This window comes from Etheostoma cragini, chromosome 9 (assembly GCF_013103735.1).
Source record: "Etheostoma cragini isolate CJK2018 chromosome 9, CSU_Ecrag_1.0, whole genome shotgun sequence".
NCBI classification, from domain to species: Eukaryota; Metazoa; Chordata; class Actinopteri; order Perciformes; family Percidae; genus Etheostoma; species Etheostoma cragini.
Window position 1 is genome coordinate 5,367,230 of NC_048415.1, and position 23,028 is coordinate 5,390,257.

Consider the following 23,028-nt stretch of genomic DNA (forward strand, 5'->3'; position numbering starts at 1 on the left):
GTTCTGAAGGCAAAAGGGGGTCCAACCCGTTACTAGCATGGGGTACCTAATAAAGTGGCCGGTGAGTGTATATAAAAGCTGACATTCAGAAGAGGGTAACTAAAACCCAAATTTAGATATGTCAAGGTCACATTTAGTACATCATGCACACAAGAGTAACTCAAAAAACAAACTATTCACAGCATTAAGCGGTACCACAAACCAGCCACCTACACACATGCCACAACTACAGTAAGGTAACCAAAAAGTCAGACAAAATAAAAAAAAGAAACATATAGGGTGACATTTGTAGTAAGAATAAAACGACAAAAAGCCATGACATCTTCACAACAAAGCAGACAAGCACATGGACCTCTTAGCACAAAGTGATGGGCACATTGTCAGTTACAACATACTGATCTCCTGCCAGTATGATTGCGCAGTCAAGGTTTCCATCATTGAATTAAAATAGTTGCGTTTTAGAGGGCAGAACGGACTGCAAAGACACTTTGGCTTCCGAGCCATCACTGGTGTGAAATCGGCAGCAGTCAAGATGAAACTGGCCAGACGAGCCAAGCAGGCCTCACCTTTTTCCTGACGAGGTGAGAGATGTTTGAGACAGCTTTGGAAGATGAGGCACCGTCAGAAGTCACTGGGATCTGAAACAGTTTGGTTTGCTTAGAGGTCTTTTAGGGTATTCAGTCATGTTACAATAATCTTGCAAAGCTTAAAAGATGCACTACTGCAGTGTCCTCACCTGGCTGACTGTTGCAAATGCTGAAGATGAAGCGCTGCCATTTTCAGATAGGAATGCTGATGAGGTTGAGGCTCCGCCCTGCAAGAGGATATTCAGTTACCTAGGCGCTGAAGCCATTTTTTGGTACATCTATACTGCATTCTAATAACCTCCACATGTAATTTTAAACTGAAAACTTAACCAAGACATACAAAAATTCATGCATGTATGTATGTATGTATGTATAGCATACTGCCAACCCTGGATGGTTGCACTCACTGAACACAGTGTACATCTTGTTGCTCCGTGTACTCACTAGTGTCTGCTGGATGGCCTGGGAGGCAGCGCTGGCAGTTCTCTGGCTTTCCTTGGCATCCTCAACTTTTTCCCTGATATCAGGCAGCAGCTGCTTCAGCTCTTCCATCTCATTCTTCTCTTCTGCAGCCACATCTGCTGCGTCTATCACCTCCTGCAACATGGCTATACACAGACAATGACCAATTAGTGGCTCACAGGATCATTGCAAACCCTTAGCGGGCATAATTTGAGTTAAAACGTGAGGTCAGAGTATTTAGTGAAAACTCAAGGCAGCACTTAAGGGCTCATTATCCTAATTTTCAGGTTCATATTGCATTAAGAATATCCAAATAAGCATACATTGTTTAAAAAAAAAGTTAAACATTGCTGCAGCTACTCTATTCACCATGTGTGTTGAGCTCTGTTTTACCTATAGAGTGAGGGATCTCAGTTATGCGCCATCTTTGTTGGGAGTCACACATGCACATACCTAGGTAAGCACTGCTAGCCAGTCAGAAGCAGAGTGTGAGGGCATGCTAGCAGCTAGGTGAGCATTTTAAAGTGATGCACTGTCATCACGGAAGTAAAGGCTAGCCTACATTAAAGCAGTTTGGGAACAGTGTTTGTCCCTTTTGGGTGACTTTACTTGGTAACGATATTACATGCACAAAAAGATATAACACAAGAAATGGGAAAAAGCATAATGTGATACTTTAAGACAAGGGGTAAGAGCAACATCTCTTAAATGTTGCACTCTCAAGAAAGAACTGTCTTACCGAGACGGGCCTCAATGACTTTTATGGAGCTGTTGTAGTGCTGGATGGCCTGGCTGTACTGATCCATGTAACACAGTGTGGTGGCAACATGGTAGTGGGTCTCAGCCAACAGACGACTGTGGGGAGGCAAGTGCTTCAGCTGCAGGGAAAGACACTCCTGGAAGTCTTCTAGTGCCTGGGGATAGTTACCTGGGGAGGGGAGCATGAGAGTCAGATTTAGGACAATGGCTTCATATTTAGCTTGTTCTGCAGTGGTACAAATTGCCACTCTAGTAGAGAATGAAGGCCCAAATTAAATTTCTTGAATACCTGATCACTCACTATGTATCACTGGTCTGTTTAGTTTTCAAACTGCATGTTATTTTTAAGCCCCACATCAAAACATACCCTACTTACGCCATTTATAAAAAAACATTTAAGGCCCTAAACTATGAGGAGGGGTGAACAGAAACCTTTGTGAGGGGCCAAACTTAGATTCCACAAAAAGCCATGGCAGATGCATGTTTAGTTCAGAATATTGCTTTTGAAATGAAGGCATAAGTGGGCCACCAGGTGAAAGGGACCATCCCAGATATGCTAAATGAAACATACCTGATTCAGCACTGACTTCTCCGAGTTTCAGATATGCCTGGGCTGCCATCAGCTGGTCATCTTTGCCATCCTTTCTGTGATGAATAAGCAATCAACTGTAAGACTACTTTAGTGCACATTGTCTCACATCAAGCATGTCTAACTATGTATTAAGCCAGGGGTTCCAAACACTTCAGCCCACGACCCCCAAAGTAACGGTGAAAGTGACTTGCGACCCCCTCCCCCACCCGTAAACAAACATTGCCAGCAACCGTGCACGCACTATAGGCGAATCCAAACACGAGCATATTGACAACACAGAACAGACATTATTCACCCATTACTTTAATTTGAAGTTAACCTCTCCTAATGAGAGGATGTGCAATATGTTTGGAGCCCAGCAAGTCCAATCTTTAATCTTGGAGACAGCTACTCTGAGATCATCCTCCACATTCAAACGCGCTGGACACCAACCTGCTACAACTGACTCTGTCGCTTATGTCGTAAATCTGTTGCAATGACCTCAGGGGTCAGAGTGGTCAAAGAAAATCAAAAGCGCTGTTCCATTTTATTCATTTGCTTGGTTTTATTTTAAATTTAACCACTAGTTTTATATTGTGTTAAAATTGTAGCTAACATTTGCCAATTCTAATCATTTTGATTTTATTTCTGGAAATCAACTTGCAACCCCTCCTCTCTGGCTCACGACCCCCCCTGTGGGTCCCGACCCCACTTTGGGAATCACTGTATTAAGTGACCTGATTGAACTTAACCTGTATGAATATTTCCTGTCACTCAAATGCAGATTAACTTGATTTTGTGGCATTGGATTTCTCCTGCAACGCTGCCCTTACTTTTTGTAGATGACTTTAGCTACCTCCAGCATCTCCCACGCCAACTGAAGATTGCCAACTTCGTCCTCTTCCTGTAACAAGATGGAAAGCACATCAAATATCTAAATAGTCACAATTTCCCATGTCAGACTATGTACGGGAACTAACCTTGTGCTGCCCATTTTCCTCGCCATCCTCATCATCTTCGTCATCATCGTCATCTGTTGAAACAGAAGGTCAATTACACAGAGCCAGATCATTTATGCTGCAACTGAAATTCAAGTGTTTAAATTGACCAATGTTTCCCCTAAAGTGCGATACACACTTGCTCCAGTGAGTTCCCCCTTCACCTTTAACACCTCATAATGTGGCCGTTTAACACCAAGATCGTGCGCCACCCGTGATTGCAAAGAGTGTTCTGTATCCAAAGAGCCACTACCATCTGGGTCCTCATTGTCCTGTTCTGCCTCCGGCTTGGATTCCTCTTTATTCCCTTCGGTCTCCTTGCCAGTCTGCTCTTTTACTTCCTTGACCTTCTCCATCGCGGCTTCTTTCCCAGAAGACACTGTAGGGCTTTCCACTGCACCATTTACACAAGAATCTGGGCTTTTCTCAACTCCATTGACTTTAGCTTTCTGGTCTGAACCCTTCTCTTTCCCACTCACAGGGGAACTTGAGGGATCCTCTGAGCCAGTTGGATGTTTGCTTGGGGACTTTGCCTCACAATTTTCATTTTTAACCCCAGTGTTGCCCTTTCCATCCTCGGGCTCCAGCGCAACCTTTTCCTTTTCAGCCATTGCATCATACACCTGCTTTCGTAGCTCATCTCTAGTTTCTTCTGCGCCAGAGTGGCATTTGAAAAAGAAAAAGTTCACATCATATAGTAAAAACACCAGGGCCAGTTAATCTGACAAGTGTCATAAAGCTAGCTCACAACTCATTGAGAGGAACACAGGGAAATGTCTGTAGTTTAGCTTCTTACTGGCAACAAGCACTTTTACTGTTTAACTCAAGTATTAGCTAAAAAGCAAAGTCAGTGTTTACTAGAACTGGGATTTAAGGAAATGCATCCAAGAAAATGCACCTGAAAACTCTAGACAATCTTGGAATATGCACAAAACTGACATGACCTACCAAAGTGGAACCATTATTTGAGCCTTGTAGGAAACTAAAAACTTGCCATTATTACACAAATGTTACATTAAGAATCTACAACTACTTCTAAACCAATTCCTTAAACTAGCAACTCTTCATGATTAGATATACTGACCATCAAGATTGTTGGCACTCTCAATATTTGAGCTGTTAGGCTGCTCTTCTTCCTCAGATTCTTCTGGGACTCCCTCCAGGGCATTACCAAGGACACTGTTCTCCATCCTAAGGAGAAACAAACCAAGTTGAAGTCAAAGTCTGAAAACCATTTAACAATTGCTAGTCAGCACTTTCCTACAGTCATGTGAAGACAACACTGCATTCTGGGGCTTGCATCATACACAAATAAGTGGTAATGTTTGTAAAAACAGAACCTAATATGCATAATAACTTAAGGTTTTCAAAAAAGGTGACGTTAACTAACCTGGCAAGCTCCAGCAGGGACTTCCCACACAGGAAGAAGGCCTCGCCACACTCTTCTGCAGTGTCCCCAAACTTTGCAGCTCTGTCAGATAAGTCAAACTTGTTAAGTGGAGCATTGAGTTTTGTTAGGGGTTATCAAGGTACAGGATACAGTTTTAAATGAAAACACTGGAATAGCTAAGGAATTTAAACTAAAGGCATTTTGCATTTAAGACTCAACGCAAGTTGGAAAAAAACTTTAACTTTTCATTTCTCATATTCAAACAGGTAAATCTTCAGAAGAACAGCAGTGAGTAATAGCAAGATCAGTGAGGTAAAATGGATTTTTATTCACTCACAGCATGCTGCAGGCGTCCTGGAAGACGCTGACAGCAGAAACAACATCTCCCATTACTAAATGCCTGTTCCCTGTGCCAATCAGCTTCTTTGCCTCCTCCGCGACGTCAACAGAGCTGCAAGGGGGGGGGGGGGGAAGGAGAGAAGACACGTGTATATAAAGTAATATGTTGAACAATGAGGATCACAGACGCAGTAAAGTTTTCAGTATGGATAACGTTACTCACCTGTCGCCGGTAACGTCAGCTGCTGCTGAGGAGCATGGCTTCTCCTCCACACTGCAAGAGGCAAAGGAGTTCAAACTCTCAGTCAATGCAAACACAAACTTACGTTACCTGACCTGAAGTACAACCAGTCGACACGCCTTACTTTTACCGTTGAACTAGCAGTTAATGCTACGTGTGGCTATGTTAGTTTTGCTTTATTGTTGTTAGCACCGTACGGTTGGGAGCTAACTAGCGTACCGTTACCAGCCGGGTGTATTGATAGTTTGTTAGCAGCGCTCACAGCCACAGTTAAACTACCATTTGGTTTTATAGTCACCATCATTGACTGCAAGTATGAAAACCCTAGATGTCATACAACCAGTAACGTCATTAACCAAGCAAGGTCGTCCACGTTAGCCGCGTTATTTAGCTAAAGGTTAGCTAGCTGTGTTTTGTTTTTTTCCAGCGTTACGTTTCCTTACACCATGATCAATTACAAGCGAGTTTTACCTCCCAGAGCTCGACGCAGTTGACGTGTCCTCTGGCATTTTATTTCAGGACCCTGGTATAGAGAGAGACGACTGTGTGGTGCCCAGTAAACGAAGAACAGGTAGCTCCTGTCACAATCCTTTGTTGGCGCGCTTAAATAGAGAAAATAAGGCTTTCTATTTCCGCTTAACTTGGAACGCGGGAGATTGGAGTTAAAGGGACCGCATCAAGTATCATGATGCATCCAGGGCCCGTGGGAAAGAATAAATTCAAGGCAGTATGGAACATTACTGGACACAAACACAAAATATACTACTGATTGGCACAAAAAAGTAAATAATGAACAGAGATGGGATATCAGATATTTTTACTTACTATTTATTTTTGTGGCGACTCTTTACTTTTACTGCTTACATTTTAACACAAATATTCTCCGTCTGTGTTTTAACAGACATACCTGGGGCCAAGTTGGAAACCAGAATCAGCAATAAAAACAGTCCTAATGTAGTCCTCACTAACAAGTTTAATAACGTTTAATACCAAATTGAATCTAATTGGATGGTAATATACAGACTTCTCACAGAATCACAACTGAATTCACATCATAGAATCTTATTAGCATGGAGTCCCAGTCTCTGTCACAATAAATAAGCTATATGTTTTAAGCCTATTGGCAGACAGCCATTAAAATGTAGCCAATGGCATATAAAGAATAAAGAGCCTTTTCTCCATGTCCACTGTAGTTCCTCAGCGTGCTCTCGAGTAACATCTGTCTGGTCCAGGTAGCTTTGTCATTCGCAAGGCTACTTTTACTATCATACTTTAAGTAAATTTCCAAGCCTGTATTTTGTTACTTTTAGTAAAAAAGTTAAATCAGTACTTCTACTTTTTACCAGAGTATTTTTTAACACAAGTATTTGTATTTCTACTTGAGTAGGGGAAATGAGTACTTTGACCATCTCTGATAACAAGTACTTGGATATTTGGTTTGTTTTGTTTTTCCTTTTTATTTAGCAGCCTAAAATAAAATAGGCTATATGCCTACTCATCAGTTTAGGATTTAAACTGATAATTTGACAATTTATTAGATTAGATTAGATTCAACTTTATTGTCATTGAGCAGAGTGGGCTAGCCTACAAGACAACAAAATGCAGTTTGCGTCCAACCAGATGTGCAAAAAGAGAAGAAAAGTGCAATGTGATAATCATACAGCAGGCTATAGACAGCAGTGTACAGTTGGTTACAGTTTTGAGTAATATGAGTTCAATTTAAACGTGTGCAGTGTATTAGCATTTATCTTATAAAAGCAGAATTAATGTGGTAATATGAGGGGTAAAATGAGCAATGTATGATCAACATGTACAGCTATAGCAGCAGTAAAATGAAATGAAATGCCTTTATTGTCATTATACACAATTACACGGTACTTGTGCAACGAGATTAAAGCAATCCCTTTACAGCGTTGACACAAAAAATATAAGAATATAAGATAACAATATAAAATATCAAAAATCAAAAATATAAAGTCAAAGATATAAAGTGTAGGTAGTGCAGAGAAAAAAAAGAGAGGGGCGGGGGGAGTCTGGAGAGCAACTGTATACATATATAAATTAGCTTTGAATACACATTGTGTAAACATAGATAAGTGTTAACAATTAATAAATAATCTTGCACAGTGATGAAATTAAATGATTAAGTACTAATATTAAATAAATAAATATTGCACAGTAATGGAATGGAAAGGTTCATATATTAAAGATTGCACTGTATGAAATGAAATTGCACAGATTCCAGTGTCCTATGAGGTATTATATAACAGTAACAGTATAACAATATTGCACAGTCGGAGGGAAGGAAGAAGACAGTCCGATGAGTCAAAATATGTGGCTGCATGGTGTTAAATACCGAAGAAAGGTAAACAAACAGAAATCTGGCTGGGAGTATTATGGGCTATTAACGAAAGACAATTCCGATAGAACATTAAATAATGGTCCCGTGGCACGGTACAACCCATGGCATACCCTACAGACTGAGAGAACCCGTCGCAATTTTTGGTAGGCCAGTTATACCAGTTATGCTGGTGGAAAGTGCAACAAAAGGTGACTGTTTTTTCACAATTCTTGCTAGTGGGCAGCATCATGTGGCGGCATCTGATCAAATCTCATAGACAGTTAAAGAAATGGACAAACCAATGCCATTGTTTTCCAGAATCTGGACAGAGACCGGTGAAGGATAATAGAAGCACTTTTCTGGTGATGGCTAGGCGTTACTGCGCAGCCTCCAACTGAGTTCGACGACGTGACGTAAGCAACGTGTCTGAAAGTTGTAAGTCTTCAGGTAGCTGTTCAAAGAGAAATATCAATCATTCCCATTCAGCAGAGACGGAGAGCGTAGGTATATGTTAGGCGATAACATAGACACAAGCTAATTGCTGCTAACTAACATGCTAGTTAACGTTAGTAATTAAACCTAAACAGCTGATGTAAGGTGAAACTGTCTGCGAGCTTCTCCTGGTATTACGGTGAGTTTTCGACTGTGCGACAGCTAGTCGCGTGGTTATGACACAATCATTAGCCTATTTTTACAAAAACATCTACTATGGAGCCATACCGTGAGGTACAAGGTAACAAACCCTTTATACATTGTCGTGTTTTTAAAAAAACTAAACAATGGACAAATCCAGTCTTGAAATGTTTTAGTTATAAAGTTATTTACTGTCAAAGTGGCACCAAGATGAATGGCAGTCAATGGGATGCTAACTGCAGATGATGGCTTCGTAGCATTAAAATGGCACCGTGGAAGCTACGCTCAGAGAGGAGAGGCTTACCCTGTCAAATCTTGGTAGAAAATTTGGTCGTGATAGGCAAAGCGATTGGATCTCATATGATTGAGGTGGGCGTGGCTTTCAGAGTATGTTGCGACCCACTCTCTTTTGGGACAGGGAACACTGAAAGCTCATGTGAACTACTTATGTGTCAGTCTGGTTTTCCTGACAAGTTATATATAACAAGTTCACAGTCATGATACATATAAACCAAATATCCTTCCATGTGCTTTGATTTGTGTAGCCTCGTTGGCGCAGTAGGCAGCGCGTCAGTCTCATAATCTGAAGGTCGTGAGTTCGAGCCTCACACGGGGCACATGTTTTTTTCATTTAAATGTTTGACGTCACCATTTTGAAAAAAAATAGGTGCGTGACACTACTTTTATATTTGTTGATTACAGAGAATAAAAATAGCGTATTTCACATGCAATGGACGTGTCTTCAAACTCAATTAACTGTCAGGTGCCTTTAAAAAAAAATTACAGGTAAGCCAACGTTACTGATACTAGCTAGCCACTGGCGCTGATTTTCTGCCTCAGCTAACCGCTAACAAATTGTAGCAAGTAGCGCAATAAGCTACCTACACAGTATTAATACTCGTACAAGTAATGCAAATAGTTAGTGGTAACATATGTAACACATCACAATAATTATTGAAGTCCGTATAACTATGCGACAAGTTTGTACGTTAACGTTGTGATTATTTTGTTAAATTAAAGGAGTTGTTAAACACATGACTCTGCTATAAACCTAAACGGCCAGCGAGTGGCGCACATGTTCCACCATTAAACATTATTTCCCTCTGATTCCACTGCACTCACAGCGCTCAGTAAAGTGTAATAGACCTTATCTGCAGTAACAGCTGTTGTAGATTATGTGTGCGAGAGAGGCAACGTCAGTAAAAGTAAATAAACCGATTTATGACCACACAACTTAGTCAATTGGCAGTAGGCATACATAGACTTTATTTCTTATAATTGTGATAGCAGTTGTGTTCTTATTGTGTTGTCATTTTCTGAACTATAATACGTTGTTTTTAACATTGTGGATGTAGGCTTATAGCAGGCACACGTTTTCAAACGAGGTAAGTATTTTGAGTGCACATGTCAATTAAGTAATTGGCGAAAGTGAGTGAGAGAGTCAGAGGGAGAGGAGGGCGCTGAGCCCGACAGTGGGCTCCAGACAGACTTACTGGCTGCAGATGAAGTTTTCTCTCACACTGCACCGTGGGACTTTTAGGAATTCCTATTAACCAACCAGACTCTATATCTCCTGACTGACATGCGATGTTCCGTGCAGCCTTACAAAACATGCACTTGCTGTGGGTGATTTGGTTTTATTTTGTTTCTCTACCGGAGACTGGCTGTAAATCAGCCGATGCAAGCAGCTGTCATGAGGTGAAGACAGCCTACATGATGCGCCAAATAGGCCCGGTGGAGCTGGTGCCAGACAGGCCGGGAACAGGTCAGTAATCACTTTGGAAATACCATGTTAGAACACTATAGGAGGAACAACAAATACACAGGTAATGTAAGTACATTTACTGAAGCGCTGGTGGCCTACTTGAGAATAATTTTGAGGAAATCAAACTTAACTTTGTAATTTCAATTTTGGTGATACTTTACACTTGTACTCCTTAACATTTCAAAGGCAATATTGTAAAAAAGATTCTGACAGCTAAACATACTACTGCAGATGGGGATTTTAAATAATCCTACGAAACATATGAGTTTATACGTTACAATGCAGTGTTATGAATTAAGATATCAATTTTGTTAGAATCAGCTCCACCTGGATAAGCTCCACAACGTCAAAGTGTTTGCTTATTAATAATGCAACTGTAATATTAACCAAATAATGTAATTATTTAACACTCATTCTATGACGACTGCTTCTACGTTTGATACTTGAAGAACATTTGCTGATAATACGTAAACACTTTTATATATGATTGAAGGACTTGGAATCAAGTATTTTGTTTAATAAGTTCATTTTCAGTATTCCTAAATTATAAAAATATAAAGGATCCAAGTTCTTCCTTTACCACCTCTCTACTGAAAATCTAAAAGAGCCCCACAGCACAATAACATATAAAGATCAGTTTAGAGTGCAAACTTGCTGTTGAGTATCACACGCTTACAGATTCATTTAATATAGACAAGATGAGCTTGGCAACTTTCTTGTGTTGAGAATTAAATAAGATAATTGCTATATTCTTCAAATTTTCTCCTTTTAAAGAATAAAATAAAAAATAAAAAACTGTTAAAATCAAACTTAATACATCTCAAAGCTTTAGAAATGCAGGGCTAACTTCCAAATATAAGGGATCATCCCTGTGCAGCATGGGCCAACACGTCTTATAGAGAGCAGCTATTTTAGTTGAAAACCTACCTTAGTAGTCTGCAGCACTCATATAGAGTTCTTGAAGCATACTTGGCTATAAGTGGTGGTGTTGTAGTCTTTTCTAAATGTAAATGCTCATGTGAGATTTTGTCTGGTTTATGAGAGACATTTTGTTGGCAGTAATTTTCAGATGTCCCCTTGTAGTGGAGACAAGAAGTGCATGGTACAAATCTCCAGTTATCAAGCTCTATTTTCTTTTCATCTTTAGATAACATAAACTGTCTACTTGTTATAATTATACCGTTCATGAAAATGCATATGAATCAGATGTAAATTACCTTATCAGCATCCATTATGAAATATGTGCTAGATTTAATCATTCCATTACATACATCTGCAACAATCTGCTAAAACGTTCCTTTAGGGGACTACAGCTATTTGCCTGTGAGGAGTGACATTTAGTTTGCATTATATTGTATCAGCCAAATTAGACGCAAGGCATTATCGAATTTGTGCAATATTACCTTTGCTGCGCGAACAGATATTGTGCTTTGAGCTTGTACTTGGTACTAACGATACATAACGGTACATGGTGAGTGACCTTTGCACTTTCAGGCAGAGATGTCTGCTAACTATGTCTGGTTTTACCAGTAGAATCTTAACACAGTATTCCTGCACAACATAGTCCTTCAATCTGGTGTGGCCATGCAGGAATTAACTTGAGGGAGATGTAATTTTAAGTAGGCTATATAAGTTTAAAATCAGTGCTCTCCTTGACGGCTATATCCACACAGACACTTCCTACTCTGGATTGGATAAATGCACCATTCCCTGGCCTGTCACTGGTGTTTGCTTCCATTAGAGATGTTCCTATCCCGATACCGGTGTCGGTATTGCCTCCAATACCGCCTAAAACACTAGTATCGGTATCGGGAAGTACTGGAGTATATGCACCGATCCGATACCACGTAATAAAGCCCTAAAGAAAATCTACGTTAAAGTAGCTTATTTATGTTCTTTTCCCCTTTTTGACTGACTGTCAAACTGTATGATAAAAGAAAGTTCTGTGGCGTTCATTGTTTGTGTTTGTTCATGTTTCACAAAGAGTTTAACCTGATCCTGACCGACAACAAAGATAGAAATCATCCATACAGGGATAGTAGTATACAACTATTAAAACATAATGAAATATAATTTACACTGGTATCGGATCAGTACTCGGTATCGGAAGTTCAGGTATCGGGATGCAAGCTGTAAAATCGGACCATCTCTGGCTTCTAATTATCAAGCTGAAAAAACAAGGCTTTTTTCAGATAAATCTTTGAAATCCTCTTAAACTAAACTGCATGTTCAATTTATTTTATGAATAGTTGAGCTTGAGGTTACATTCTGAAACATACTGATCTTTCACAAAAAGAATCTCCACCCACATCCTTATGGTTACCTATTGTCATGGGTCCAAAAATTCCATTTTATCATGGGATAACAATGGAAGGAACCATCTCTATGAAAACGTGAGCAAACTTCATGTGCAGGTTGTATTAGTCATTCACGTTTAACTAGTGCAGTGCCTGTTGAAAATGTGCCTGTTTGGAACGTGTGTGTGCTGCTTGTAGAATTCATCAAATTGTATCCCAAAACCACTTACAGAAGCACCCCAAACCACTTAATATGCAACTCCGCTGTATACCCAACTGACTTACTGATTTACCTGAAAGAGAACGTTGCAGATTCAGAATGTAATCACAAAATATCACAATGAAATATCACAAAACGGAGAGGAAGAGAGATGGTATTGTCTTGTGTCGTATAATCGAGTTTAACATTTCAGCTGAGTTCATTTCCATACAGGTTTACTGGCTTGACAGTTAACGGTGAAGTAGGGGATTTGATTTGTGGAGGTATTTTGGCGACTTAATTAACCTGAGCCAGGTGAGTCTCATGAAAGCTGATGTATTTGCCCGGTTCAACTCTGAGATTTTCTCACACTGCACAGTGCTCTGAAGGAATAATCTCCGTTATGTTCTGCCAGCTCACAGCAAGTTATTACAATAGCAGGAAAGGAGCCCCCCCGCTGTTCTAAAGGGTTCTGCATGTGGCGTCTGCAGATGTGCAGGTTACCTTCTCCTCAAACACCAACACACATATACAAATACGTCTGGCTTTATAAGATAAATAGCCTGCCTATAAGTGGCATCACGCTCTGTCTGCCACTCATCTGTAGCTGAATGTGCTCTGCATGTGTGGGATTCTGAAACCTCCTTAAATTCATGAATTGTCATTTGTTTATTCAAAGCCATAGACAGTCCAAAGTGCAAAGTTACATATTTTTGTGGGTCTGAGGTGTCTGTCACATTTTACCTGCCAAAGCTCTGCTGCTCTCTGTCTCTGGTCCTCGACCCTCAGGGTGAGAGGGTGAGAAGGTGAGTGGCCAGCGGCTAGAGCTGCAATAGCCAATGTGTGCTTTATTTTTAATACTTATAGTATATTTAACGATATCCTTTGCATGTCTAATCCAAACATCGTCAAACTTAGCACTGCACTTACTCGTGCCTGTAGCAAGACACCTGTCAAGTTTGAAATCCAACGGTTTAAACTAATAGATATATGTGCATAACACACACACACACACACAGACACACACTGACAGACAGACGAGTCGCTCCTGCAATTTGTAGATAGATTAATTATTATTTTATATTTCAGACATAGGTGAAAGGTCCATTCCTCTCATCTCTCTCTCTCTCTCACCCTCTCTTCCTCTCTCTTCCTCTCTCTCTCTCTCTTCCTCTCTCTCTCTCTTCTTTGATCTCAGTCTGCTACTATACAGCTTGGCTTAAAGCAGTCTACCAAGAGTCAGACTGCTTCACACACACACACGCACACACACACACGCACACACACACACACACACACACGCACACACACACACATACTTTGGTGTGAGTGGTGAAGTGTCGCCCACTGTGCATGTCATCATGTCGTGTCCCAGTGGTCTCCTTATAGGACTATTTTTGTGAAGTCCTAAAGTCTGAATGCTTTTAGATTACTGATCCCTAAATGGATTAACAAGATGGATTCTCATTGGTTTGTTAATCAGTAATAGCACGTGGGATATTCAAATCAAAACATTCAAATCTCTCTCTCTTAAATAGCTTTGATGTAGCCCAAAGTGTATTGATGGAATTTATATATTATTCATATTCTGGAAAGAAATATTAAACATTCATCAGATACTGCATGTCATTGTTTCTATTAATCATGAGGAACTGGGTAAGGACGCCGACACATTTTTAACCAAGGTCAGAGTAAAGGGTGATAAAAAACCTACGCATACTTTATGAAACCATGCTTTCCACCCATCATTCTGTCTTGGATGAGACTTAACCTCTGTGACTGAAAATATCAGCGGATCTGCACTATGCAGTATGATGAGGGCTGAAGCAATTTCTTCTGCCTCTGTCTTTCAGATGAGTCTCAGCGAGTGTGTGTCTACCCAGGGCCCAGCTGCTGTACCAGTAAGATGGAGGACAGCTACATGGCGGCGGTTCGCAGTGAGACGCAGCAGAAGATGCGGTCCTACAGCTTTGAACTTAAGTACCTGATCGCTGGACACACCAAGGCCTACCAAGGTAAAGGACAGAAATGGAGTCACAGAGGAGGGGTGTATACTAGGGAATACAATACACATGTTAAATCATGTCATGCATTGTTAAAGAGAACAGCATATCAGGGAATTTAAAAATGAATGTCTGTTGTGAGATGACGGTGTGGAGGGGGACCAATGTGCACATACAAGGTACATGAAGGCTGATTTTCAAATTCATATTCAGACACTTTCTTTTAAGGTCTTTGTGTGAAAAGTGACAGAAACGATTTGCTTTCATTTTCACAATCATAACAATTGTTTTTGTTTTATATAATTTCAATTGGATATTTTTTGGCCTTTGGACTGTTGGTTGAACCAAACAAGTAATATAAAGACATCACCATGGGCTTTAGGAAATTACATGGACATTTTCCACTACTTTTGAAAGCTTTGACTAAGACGACCAGTAAAATATTAAAAACAATATTCCAAGATAAATCCATAATTGTTTTTTGAATTTAAACAATAAAAAGCTTACTTCTGTTTCACATATTCTGCTTTTTTCTTTTTTCTTATGGGTTTCTTATGATTAACAATTAACTAAAAATGTCTGTGGGTGAAGAATGTACCTCAAAGTGAAGCGGTGGTGCTTTAGGTGTTTTAACAGTTCTGTCAAGTGTCTGTAGTCCCCCTGCCATTCTCACTTTGTGTGTTCAACATGAAATAGCTAGTATGTGTCAGGGTGGTGGTGTGAGGCCAGTTTATTTTGTGAGGCGCCACAGTGGCTAGCCAAACAAACAACTGATCTCCGATTGAGTCTTTGAGAGAGAAACTCTCAGAGGGAGCAGCGGAAAACTCTGTTACAACTCTCCGCTGTCTGTCTCTGTCACTGCAGTAATCACGTTTTGTTCTTGACCAATGAGAGAGCAAGGGATGAAGAATGTTTACATTCAGTATGTATCCGCAACAAAGTGTTGTTGCCGTGGGCAACAGCCGGTCCCTAAGGGGCTGCTCTGAATAGAAGGAAGAATACTCTGCTTGTCCACTTGTCTCTCAACACTATTCACCAGTCTGTGTGTGTGTGTGTGTGTGTGTGTGTGTGTGTGTGTGTGTGTGTGTGTGTGTGTGTGTGTGTGTGTGTGTGTGTGTGTGTGTGTGTGTGTGTGTGTGTGTGTGTGTGTGTGTGTGTGTGTGTTTGCACGCACGCATGGATGTTTGCATGTGGTGTAGAGATTATGAGACAGGCAGAGTTGATGAAAACCCAGCAGACAGACATGGCAAACATGTACCTCGCTTTTTTCCTCTTTTTTTTCTGTCTCTCTGTCTCTAACTCTCTATTCCCCTGCTACATCTGAATGCACTCAGGCTCTGTTTCAGCTGCTATTTATGCCCAACGGATGGCTAAACCATCCATGGGTAAAATGAATGCAAAACACCCATAAACAAAGATGGATGAATAAGGCTAAAACTGCAGCAAGTAAGAGAAGACACATTTAAAATGAGCTGCATTTACTTACAATGTACACAATATTATGTAAATATTTAAAGAGTAAGTTCCCCCAAATTACAAAACCAGATCGTTTCTCATTAACTCTGAGAGATATCTACCTATGCATATAGTTTTATTTGCTATAGTTTTGTAATAAATAAATATTCTTAAAAAAATAATGTAGCCCCCTCAGTACAATAGAGCTGAAGTGGGTTTGTATAGTGCTGCTCAAAACATTAAAAAACATTTCTTTTCAGTCGGGCATACTGGTGTTCACCTCACCTCACATGTTTTTACAAAATAATACTTTTATAGGCACCTTATAGTCTTTTGGCCATTCCTTTATTTAGGTGGAAGATAAAGTTGTACAATAAAATTGATAACATCAGTAATAGTATGATGCTTTCTTAGGAGACCTTGTTGTCAACAATTTCATGCATTTCTTTGGGTGAACCAACCCTTTAACAAATGAATTTACAGTCATTTTGCATGACAGCAGTGTTCTTCAACAGCTGAGCTGACTCTCAAAGGATCCCCTCTCCAAAGCACAGTGATTAAAACCCGCTAGAGTAACTGAGACATGCCCAGAGCGGATTGTAGTCAGGCTCTATTTACACCCTGAGGATTACTTTAGTGTGTGTGTGTGTGTGTGTCTGCATGCTTGCGTGTGTTTCTCCTGGCACTGTAAGACCCTCGTGCCCTCTTTACCACGTTGCAGCTCTCTTCCAATCACAGAGGGTAAAGAGCTAATCACATGACCCCAGAATAGTCTTTGCTGTGTCACTCGATGCCATCTGTATTTGTGTTGCTATTGCCAGGACATGGGTATGCGAACACATAAAAGTGAGAATTTCTCACTCAGTACTGCTCTACCACTTTACTTTTTATTTAGTAAATCTTTGAGTTATTTGATACATTTCCTAATACATTGCCATGAACTGGAAAGACAGGTAATCACAGCTGTTATAGTGAACTGCAAAGTGGTTAAGGCATGCGCGCACACACACACACACACACACACACACACACACACACACACACACACGCACACATGCACACTTACTGACAGACTGACTCAGTGAAAGTCACAGATATAGTCAGTGTGTGTGTGTGTGTGTGTGTTTGTGTGTGTGTTTGTGTGTGTTTGTGTCAGGATGCCATCAGATTGACATCACTTTTTTTCTTTGCAAATTTCAAACATGGACACACACTCTTTCACACACCACTGGCATGCAGCCTCTGTGAAGAGTGCTGTCCACTTTATTAGACCCTGTTGGACATGGGAAACAGAGTAGATCCTGAGATTGGGCCTGTCATTATCACCTGACTATAGATAACAGGGTAGTGAAAACGAGCTCAGAGATGAATTAAGTTCTGTGCTATTTTGGCTCACATGCAGAGGGATAAAGTCAGTCCAAGGTTAGTAAGACAGGCACTGTGTGACAAGCAAAACGGATACATGCACAGATATGGAAATGCCACATCTTACGTGTGAGAGTGACATGTATCCACTGTATGTCAGTCATGAACCCATTTTTAAATTGGAACAATTGTATATAGACTCACTGTATATACATTACATAACACACTGTATACACTTGCTTCATATACGGCCATATACTGTTTGTAACAATCTCTATCTAGTATAGAAGCATATGTTTATAGCTTAAAAAAATGTTTGCTCAAAGATATACATATTTAACTGGGCTGTCAAAAATTCAAAAACTAACCAAGGGATTACTGAACAGTAGCAAGTAAATGGAGACTGCTGTTGCTTATAATGTTTCTTTTTCTTCAACTTCAACTTCAACTTCACCCACAAACGGATCATTAGACTGATAAGAAATTAGCTAATTTTGGTAACATTTAATAATCTTGTTAATATTGTTGTTAAATCCATGATTAATTATATTAGATATTTGTCACTAGCGCACAAGTACAATTAAATGCATCTTTATTTTCTCTCTTGTTCCAGACACCTTTGAGTCCCTCGTGTCCCTCACATCTAACCTGACCAGCACTCTGTTCGACAGCGCCTACTCTGCCCTGGCGTCCGACTGTCGCCCCCTAGTGTTTCAGCTCTTCGGCGACATCAAACGGCACCTTTCCGGAGACTCCAAGTCAACATTGAACAACACTGTGCGTCGGTTCTACAATGATCTTTTCCCATTGGTCTACCGCCGCCTGCTCAACCCTGGGATCGGCCACATGACACCCAAGTCCTATGTCCCGTCCTCCACAAATCACGACGACTGCTTGCGGATGACCCGGCAGGATGTCAGCCCTTTCGGACCCCATCCTCACCTCCTGGTCAGCAGCTTGACCCGTGCACTCGGGGTGGGCCGAGCACTGAGCCGACTGCTGGTACTGGCCGGAGAGGTTGTAAACGCGACCGAGAGGGCAACATTATCAAGAGAGTGTGGGCGAAGCTTAGTGAAGATGCAGTACTGTTCCCACTGCAGAGGGATGACACTGATACGGCCCTGTACCGGACTGTGTGTCAACATTATGAGAGGGTGTCTGGTAAGTGTTGGCATGTTTGTGCATTTACTGTTTGTATGTGTGCATCTGTTTTAATATATGTGTGTGCTGGCTGAGAAAGTTAGTAGAAAGATCATGTCTGGGCGTTAAGTATGGAGCTATAGTGGCAGGAGGCAATTAGCTTAGCATAAAGATTAAAGGCAGGAGAAAACAGTTTTTCTGGCTCTGTCCAAAGTTTTAAAATATGCTTGCACCTCTCTTACTAATTTTTATGGTATATCTTGTTTATTTAGTCTGTAGAGAACATATATGTAGAAATTACAGTTTGTGGTTTTACTAGGAGTTAAATGCTGTAAGAAGCAAATAAGCCTACTTTCCAAAATGTTGAACTAATCTTTTAAATTAACTTGCCCTTAAATCTTCTGCAACTTCCAAAGTAAATAATTTTGAAGAAGAAGAAAAAACATACTTTATTAAATTTATTAAATATTGTTACATCCTGCTACGCTCTCCGGTGCCCTGCTACATCCGCTACGCATCTTACAGGGCTGCTTTAACAGTGCCCACTATAGAAAGACTTGGAAATGGCACTGTTCATCCTGCTTGATAGTTTCATGGAAGAAAATTAACCTAGGTGGTAAAACAACTGCTATGTTGTTTATCTTCTTCAGAAAAGAGCAAAGTCAGGGAAAGGCAGAGGGACACATAGGAACAACCTCTCCGTGAAAGAAGGCAACTCGCTTTATAGAAAATGGGGTCTTACTCAACCGGGAGATAGAAACTGCTGGTCATCTCAAACATTTGTTCATTTCAATCATTCCAATTGTTTTATAGCAACAGTGTCACTGTCACTTTGTCACTGAAATTGAAACATTTCCTTGTTCTCTTTTTCCACTTCTCCTTTCACCATTTGTCACCTCTGCACCCCCTTTTCATCCTCCTCCTTTCTTCACTCTGCCATTTCAACTCGTTTGTCCATCCTTTCTATTCTAGGTGGGTGTATCAGAGCTTGGTGCCCCCTGGGGGAGTTTGGTGGTGTTGCTTCAACGGTTAGCTGCTACCTTAGCAACCAGCAGCAACCACAACAGCATGGAGTTAGCTCTGTTAGCAGTCCGAAATCATGTGAATGATGCAATACTGCACGCACAGCTGCACGGGCCACGCGTTACAGCCACAGTAAGCAGAGGGGATGATGGGGCGGAGATGTATCCAAGTGTGGTTTGCTTTAAACTTTATATACTTAAATTTTTTCATAGAAGAAAATTTAGATCCTAGATATTACTGCCAGTCTACTGAAAAAGGTTTGAATACCAAAGTCATTTTGCCCATAACATGTGCCCAGATAAAATCATTGAAATCATTGAAAAGGGATCAGTAACAGATTGAGAAATCCCCCTTTCTCATATGTCTCAATGATAAAGACATTTGAATTTTGGACACAGAGTGAGGAAGGCCGTGGGTTTTCTTTCGGCCTGGCAGTTGGAGCTCCTCACAAAAGCCTTGTACCTAGATGGGCTAAAAACAGCCTCATTCTTCAGAGAATCTGGGGTTCCCCTCTGTCTTGTGTGTGTGCGAGTGTGTATGTGAGTGTGAATACAGATCGAGTGCCAGACAAAGACTGTGGTTGGCGGGACAACCAATACCCAAAATGCAGCTTGGTTCTGAGTGATGAGAAAGTTTCTGTGGTTAATCTCTGGACAAACAGACAGCACACAAACACATTCATGCACGCACACACTGTTGGAGAAGGAAACAGAGTAGCCATCCAACTTTGAAAGAACATTGTGGACTTAGTAGAGTAGATTCCTGAGAGGTAAACAAACATACACAAGCATAATTACACTGCTAATTGTGGCTAATAGGAAAATACCACTTAATTGGATATTTTATCAAGCTTCTTATTCATCAGACCACATCACTAAAAGCTATAACCCCTAACCCTTTAACAGTGTTCACGTGCACCATTTAAAGTTCATAGATTGCAACATGGATTTTAAAGCAGCAGTAATTTCAACAAACAATTAGGTCTACTGTTGAGAAAACTGATTTTACCGGCCTCCATAATGCAGAATGTGTTCGGTTTTTTAATAAATTTGGTCAATTTAGTACTACGTTTCAGTAACTGAATGACAAATTGGCTGATCTAGTGTTATTTTATTCCCAATAACTAATAAACACCAACTATGAAAGGCAGACTGCACAGGACCCAGCTTCTCTGAAAGCTAAGTAAGTTGTAAAACACTAACACCATATTCTGCAACTGACAGCAACTGCTAACTAAATAGCAATCAAGCTGAGGTCTGATGGTTGAAGGTTAAAACATCCAGTTTCCGCCTCTCCATCTCCAAGTGGTTATGCAAACCCTACTGAACCTACTTCAAAAACCACTGGCAATACCATGATCTTGTATTTAAAAATGCTAACAATAGGGTTCAAAATCTCTTCAAAAGAACATATTTATGACATGATGGACGGTCATCTGATAAGATAGCAAGACAGTCACTTAGCATTCCACTAAGAAGGAGCCAAAACACTGCCCTGCAAACTCTCTCTTCCTCAGGTAGAGAAGGTGTGTGGACCCCAGGCAGCTGGTCCCATGATGCCAAGTGCAAATCCCACCACCTCGCATGTTAAAACCTCTGTGAGCCCTTCTACGTCAGTAACCTCAGAGAGGTTTAATGTGACATTGCCTCCCTCAGTGGGCCCGGCTGCTCACCAGCGTCTGCAGCCGCAATCCCGCAGGTGAGCTCCATACATCTGATGAATTGTATGAGTTCTTGTCAGAGGTCAGAATATCTAGGGCAAGTAAGAATTTAGCCAAAGAAAGGGAATTAAATGTGAGACAGAGTTGAGGTTCTTTTTCTATTTGTCCTTCAGTCATAGAAGAAAATCAATTCAAACATTCCTGCTTGTGTGTGGTTGTTTATCCCACCAGGTCATTCCTACTTAAAGGCTCCAGAGGAGACAAGAGTCGCAGCCTGAAAAAATTGTCAAGGTAAATTCATCTTCATCGTTTTCATTTTGAATTATAATCAAAGTAGTTTCAACAAAGAAAATTACAGACATCTTATCACATGTCAATGGCTGCTGATGTTTTTTGCAATAGACATTTACTTACATTCTGTCCATTCATTTACCCTTAAAGAAAGGCCAGTGTCAAAGGAAACCTTATCAGTTAACAGTTACATTTCCCCCTGGACTTAAAGTCTGCATCACATAATGATTCTGTGCAATCATTAGGCCAATAAAGTACAAAGTAGCTGCTGTCAGTGAACTTTTAATTCTCTGTATCTTTAGTGGCATTTGAGTAATATAATCTCTTCATTTTTGTGTGTCATTCATCCTCAATGATTTAGCCATTTCCTAAAGGCTGAGGATAAATAAAAACTGAGATCAGTCAAGGAATTAGGAGAAATCCTTCATATTATTTTTTATTCTGCAGTCACTATCATTTATTTGTACATTCCTCACGTTGCTTTCAGTAACTTACCCGAGTCTATCAGAAGGGATTTAAAAAAGAATTGGACATGACAAGTCTAAATTGAAACAAAAAAAGCAAATGGTACATTGGTCAACCCAAGCTTTCAGCTGTGCACAATTCTCTTTTTCTTTCCCTTTCAGGGAGTTTGAGGGCTCTATCCAGCGGTACCAGTGGTTTTTCTCAGAGCTGCCAGAGATGCTATGTGAAAGTGAGATGGAGGTTGAGCAGCACACATGCTGGAGTGGCCAAGAACTCGTAGAAAGGTGTGTGCGAGTGTGTGTGCACTTTGCAATTCTACTCCATTGCATTTCAGAGAGAAATATTGCCACTACATTAATCTGACAGCTTTAGTTACTAGTTACTTTAAAAATGAAGATGTTTGCACATTAAACACATGTAGCTTATAATGTATGATGTTGTGTTATGAATACAACTACCCAAATATAATGTATATAAGTCTACAAGTACAGTTGAAATGCTGAATTTGAACATTTAGTTGATTGAAAGAATTGTTTGAAGATTTTTCCAACAGTGAGTACCTTTACTTTTAATATTTAAAAAAAAGTATGTACATTTTCCTGATGATACATACATACTACTTAAGTAACATTTTCAATGCAGGACTTTTGGTTGTAAAAGGGTTTGTTTACAGTGTGGTATTAGTACTTTTACATAAGTAAAGGAGCCCATTACTTCTTCCACCACTGGGTAGGACCTACCAATCAAATAGAGCAGACCAGACCAGAAGCTTTGGTGTGACAATTTGGTGTTAAGGAACAACCCATTAGGTCTGTGAGACAGATGTTAAGTGCCACCTTTGATGTTCAATCTACTGAGCTGCACTTTACGGTGTAAATCATGTGTTTGTTACTTTAGATAAGCCTGATATAAAGGGAAATATAGTAAAATATATATTTTAAAACAGGTACAATTACATTTAAGAGAGTGTGACTGTGTGTGTGTGACTGCGTGTGTGTGTGTGTGTGTGTGTGTCTGTGTGTGTGTGTGTGTCTGTGTGCTGGG

General features: G+C 40.3%; 2 protein-coding genes and 1 non-coding gene across 10 annotated transcripts in view; 2 read left to right on the forward strand and 1 right to left on the reverse strand.

Moving 5' to 3' along the window:
* Nucleotides 1–9,476, reverse strand: part of nasp (nuclear autoantigenic sperm protein (histone-binding)) — a 10,623-nt gene extending 1,147 nt beyond the window's left edge. For 2 of the 7 annotated variants that reach the window (XM_034881564.1, XM_034881566.1), the window contains exons 1-13: nt 5,819–6,037; nt 5,330–5,380; nt 5,105–5,218; nt 4,768–4,848; nt 4,462–4,568; nt 3,628–4,029; nt 3,360–3,412; nt 3,213–3,283; nt 2,380–2,453; nt 1,789–1,977; nt 1,032–1,195; nt 737–814; nt 567–638 (exon numbers count right to left, since the gene is read on the reverse strand). In XM_034881564.1, coding sequence (XP_034737455.1) covers nt 567–638; nt 737–814; nt 1,032–1,195; nt 1,789–1,977; nt 2,380–2,453; nt 3,213–3,283; nt 3,360–3,412; nt 3,628–4,029; nt 4,462–4,568; nt 4,768–4,848; nt 5,105–5,218; nt 5,330–5,380; nt 5,819–5,856 — 1,494 coding nt within the window. In that variant the 5' untranslated portion in view covers nt 5,857–6,037. Of the gene's footprint in view, nt 1–566; nt 639–736; nt 815–1,031; nt 1,196–1,788; nt 1,978–2,379; nt 2,454–3,212; nt 3,284–3,359; nt 3,413–3,627; nt 4,030–4,461; nt 4,569–4,767; nt 4,849–5,104; nt 5,219–5,329; nt 5,381–5,818; nt 6,038–9,467 lie in introns of those variants that run through there. The other 5 variants (XM_034881569.1, XM_034881568.1, XM_034881565.1 and 2 more) reach the window with 5 other exon arrangements.
* trnam-cau lies at nt 8,866–8,938 on the forward strand. The gene has a single exon. It is a non-coding gene; the product is annotated as a tRNA-Met (tRNA).
* A 41-nt stretch (nt 9,477–9,517) lies between the features above and the next one.
* The window catches only part of LOC117950470 (glypican-5-like), a 44,810-nt gene continuing 31,299 nt past the window's right edge, over nt 9,518–23,028 (forward strand). For both annotated transcript variants that reach the window (XM_034881561.1, XM_034881563.1), the window contains exons 1-7: nt 9,518–10,086; nt 14,436–14,597; nt 18,019–18,566; nt 19,518–19,700; nt 21,085–21,266; nt 21,460–21,519; nt 22,146–22,268. In XM_034881561.1, coding sequence (XP_034737452.1) covers nt 9,909–10,086; nt 14,436–14,597; nt 18,019–18,566; nt 19,518–19,700; nt 21,085–21,266; nt 21,460–21,519; nt 22,146–22,268 — 1,436 coding nt within the window. In that variant the 5' untranslated portion in view covers nt 9,518–9,908. The remainder of the gene's footprint in view (nt 10,087–14,435; nt 14,598–18,018; nt 18,567–19,517; nt 19,701–21,084; nt 21,267–21,459; nt 21,520–22,145; nt 22,269–23,028) is intronic.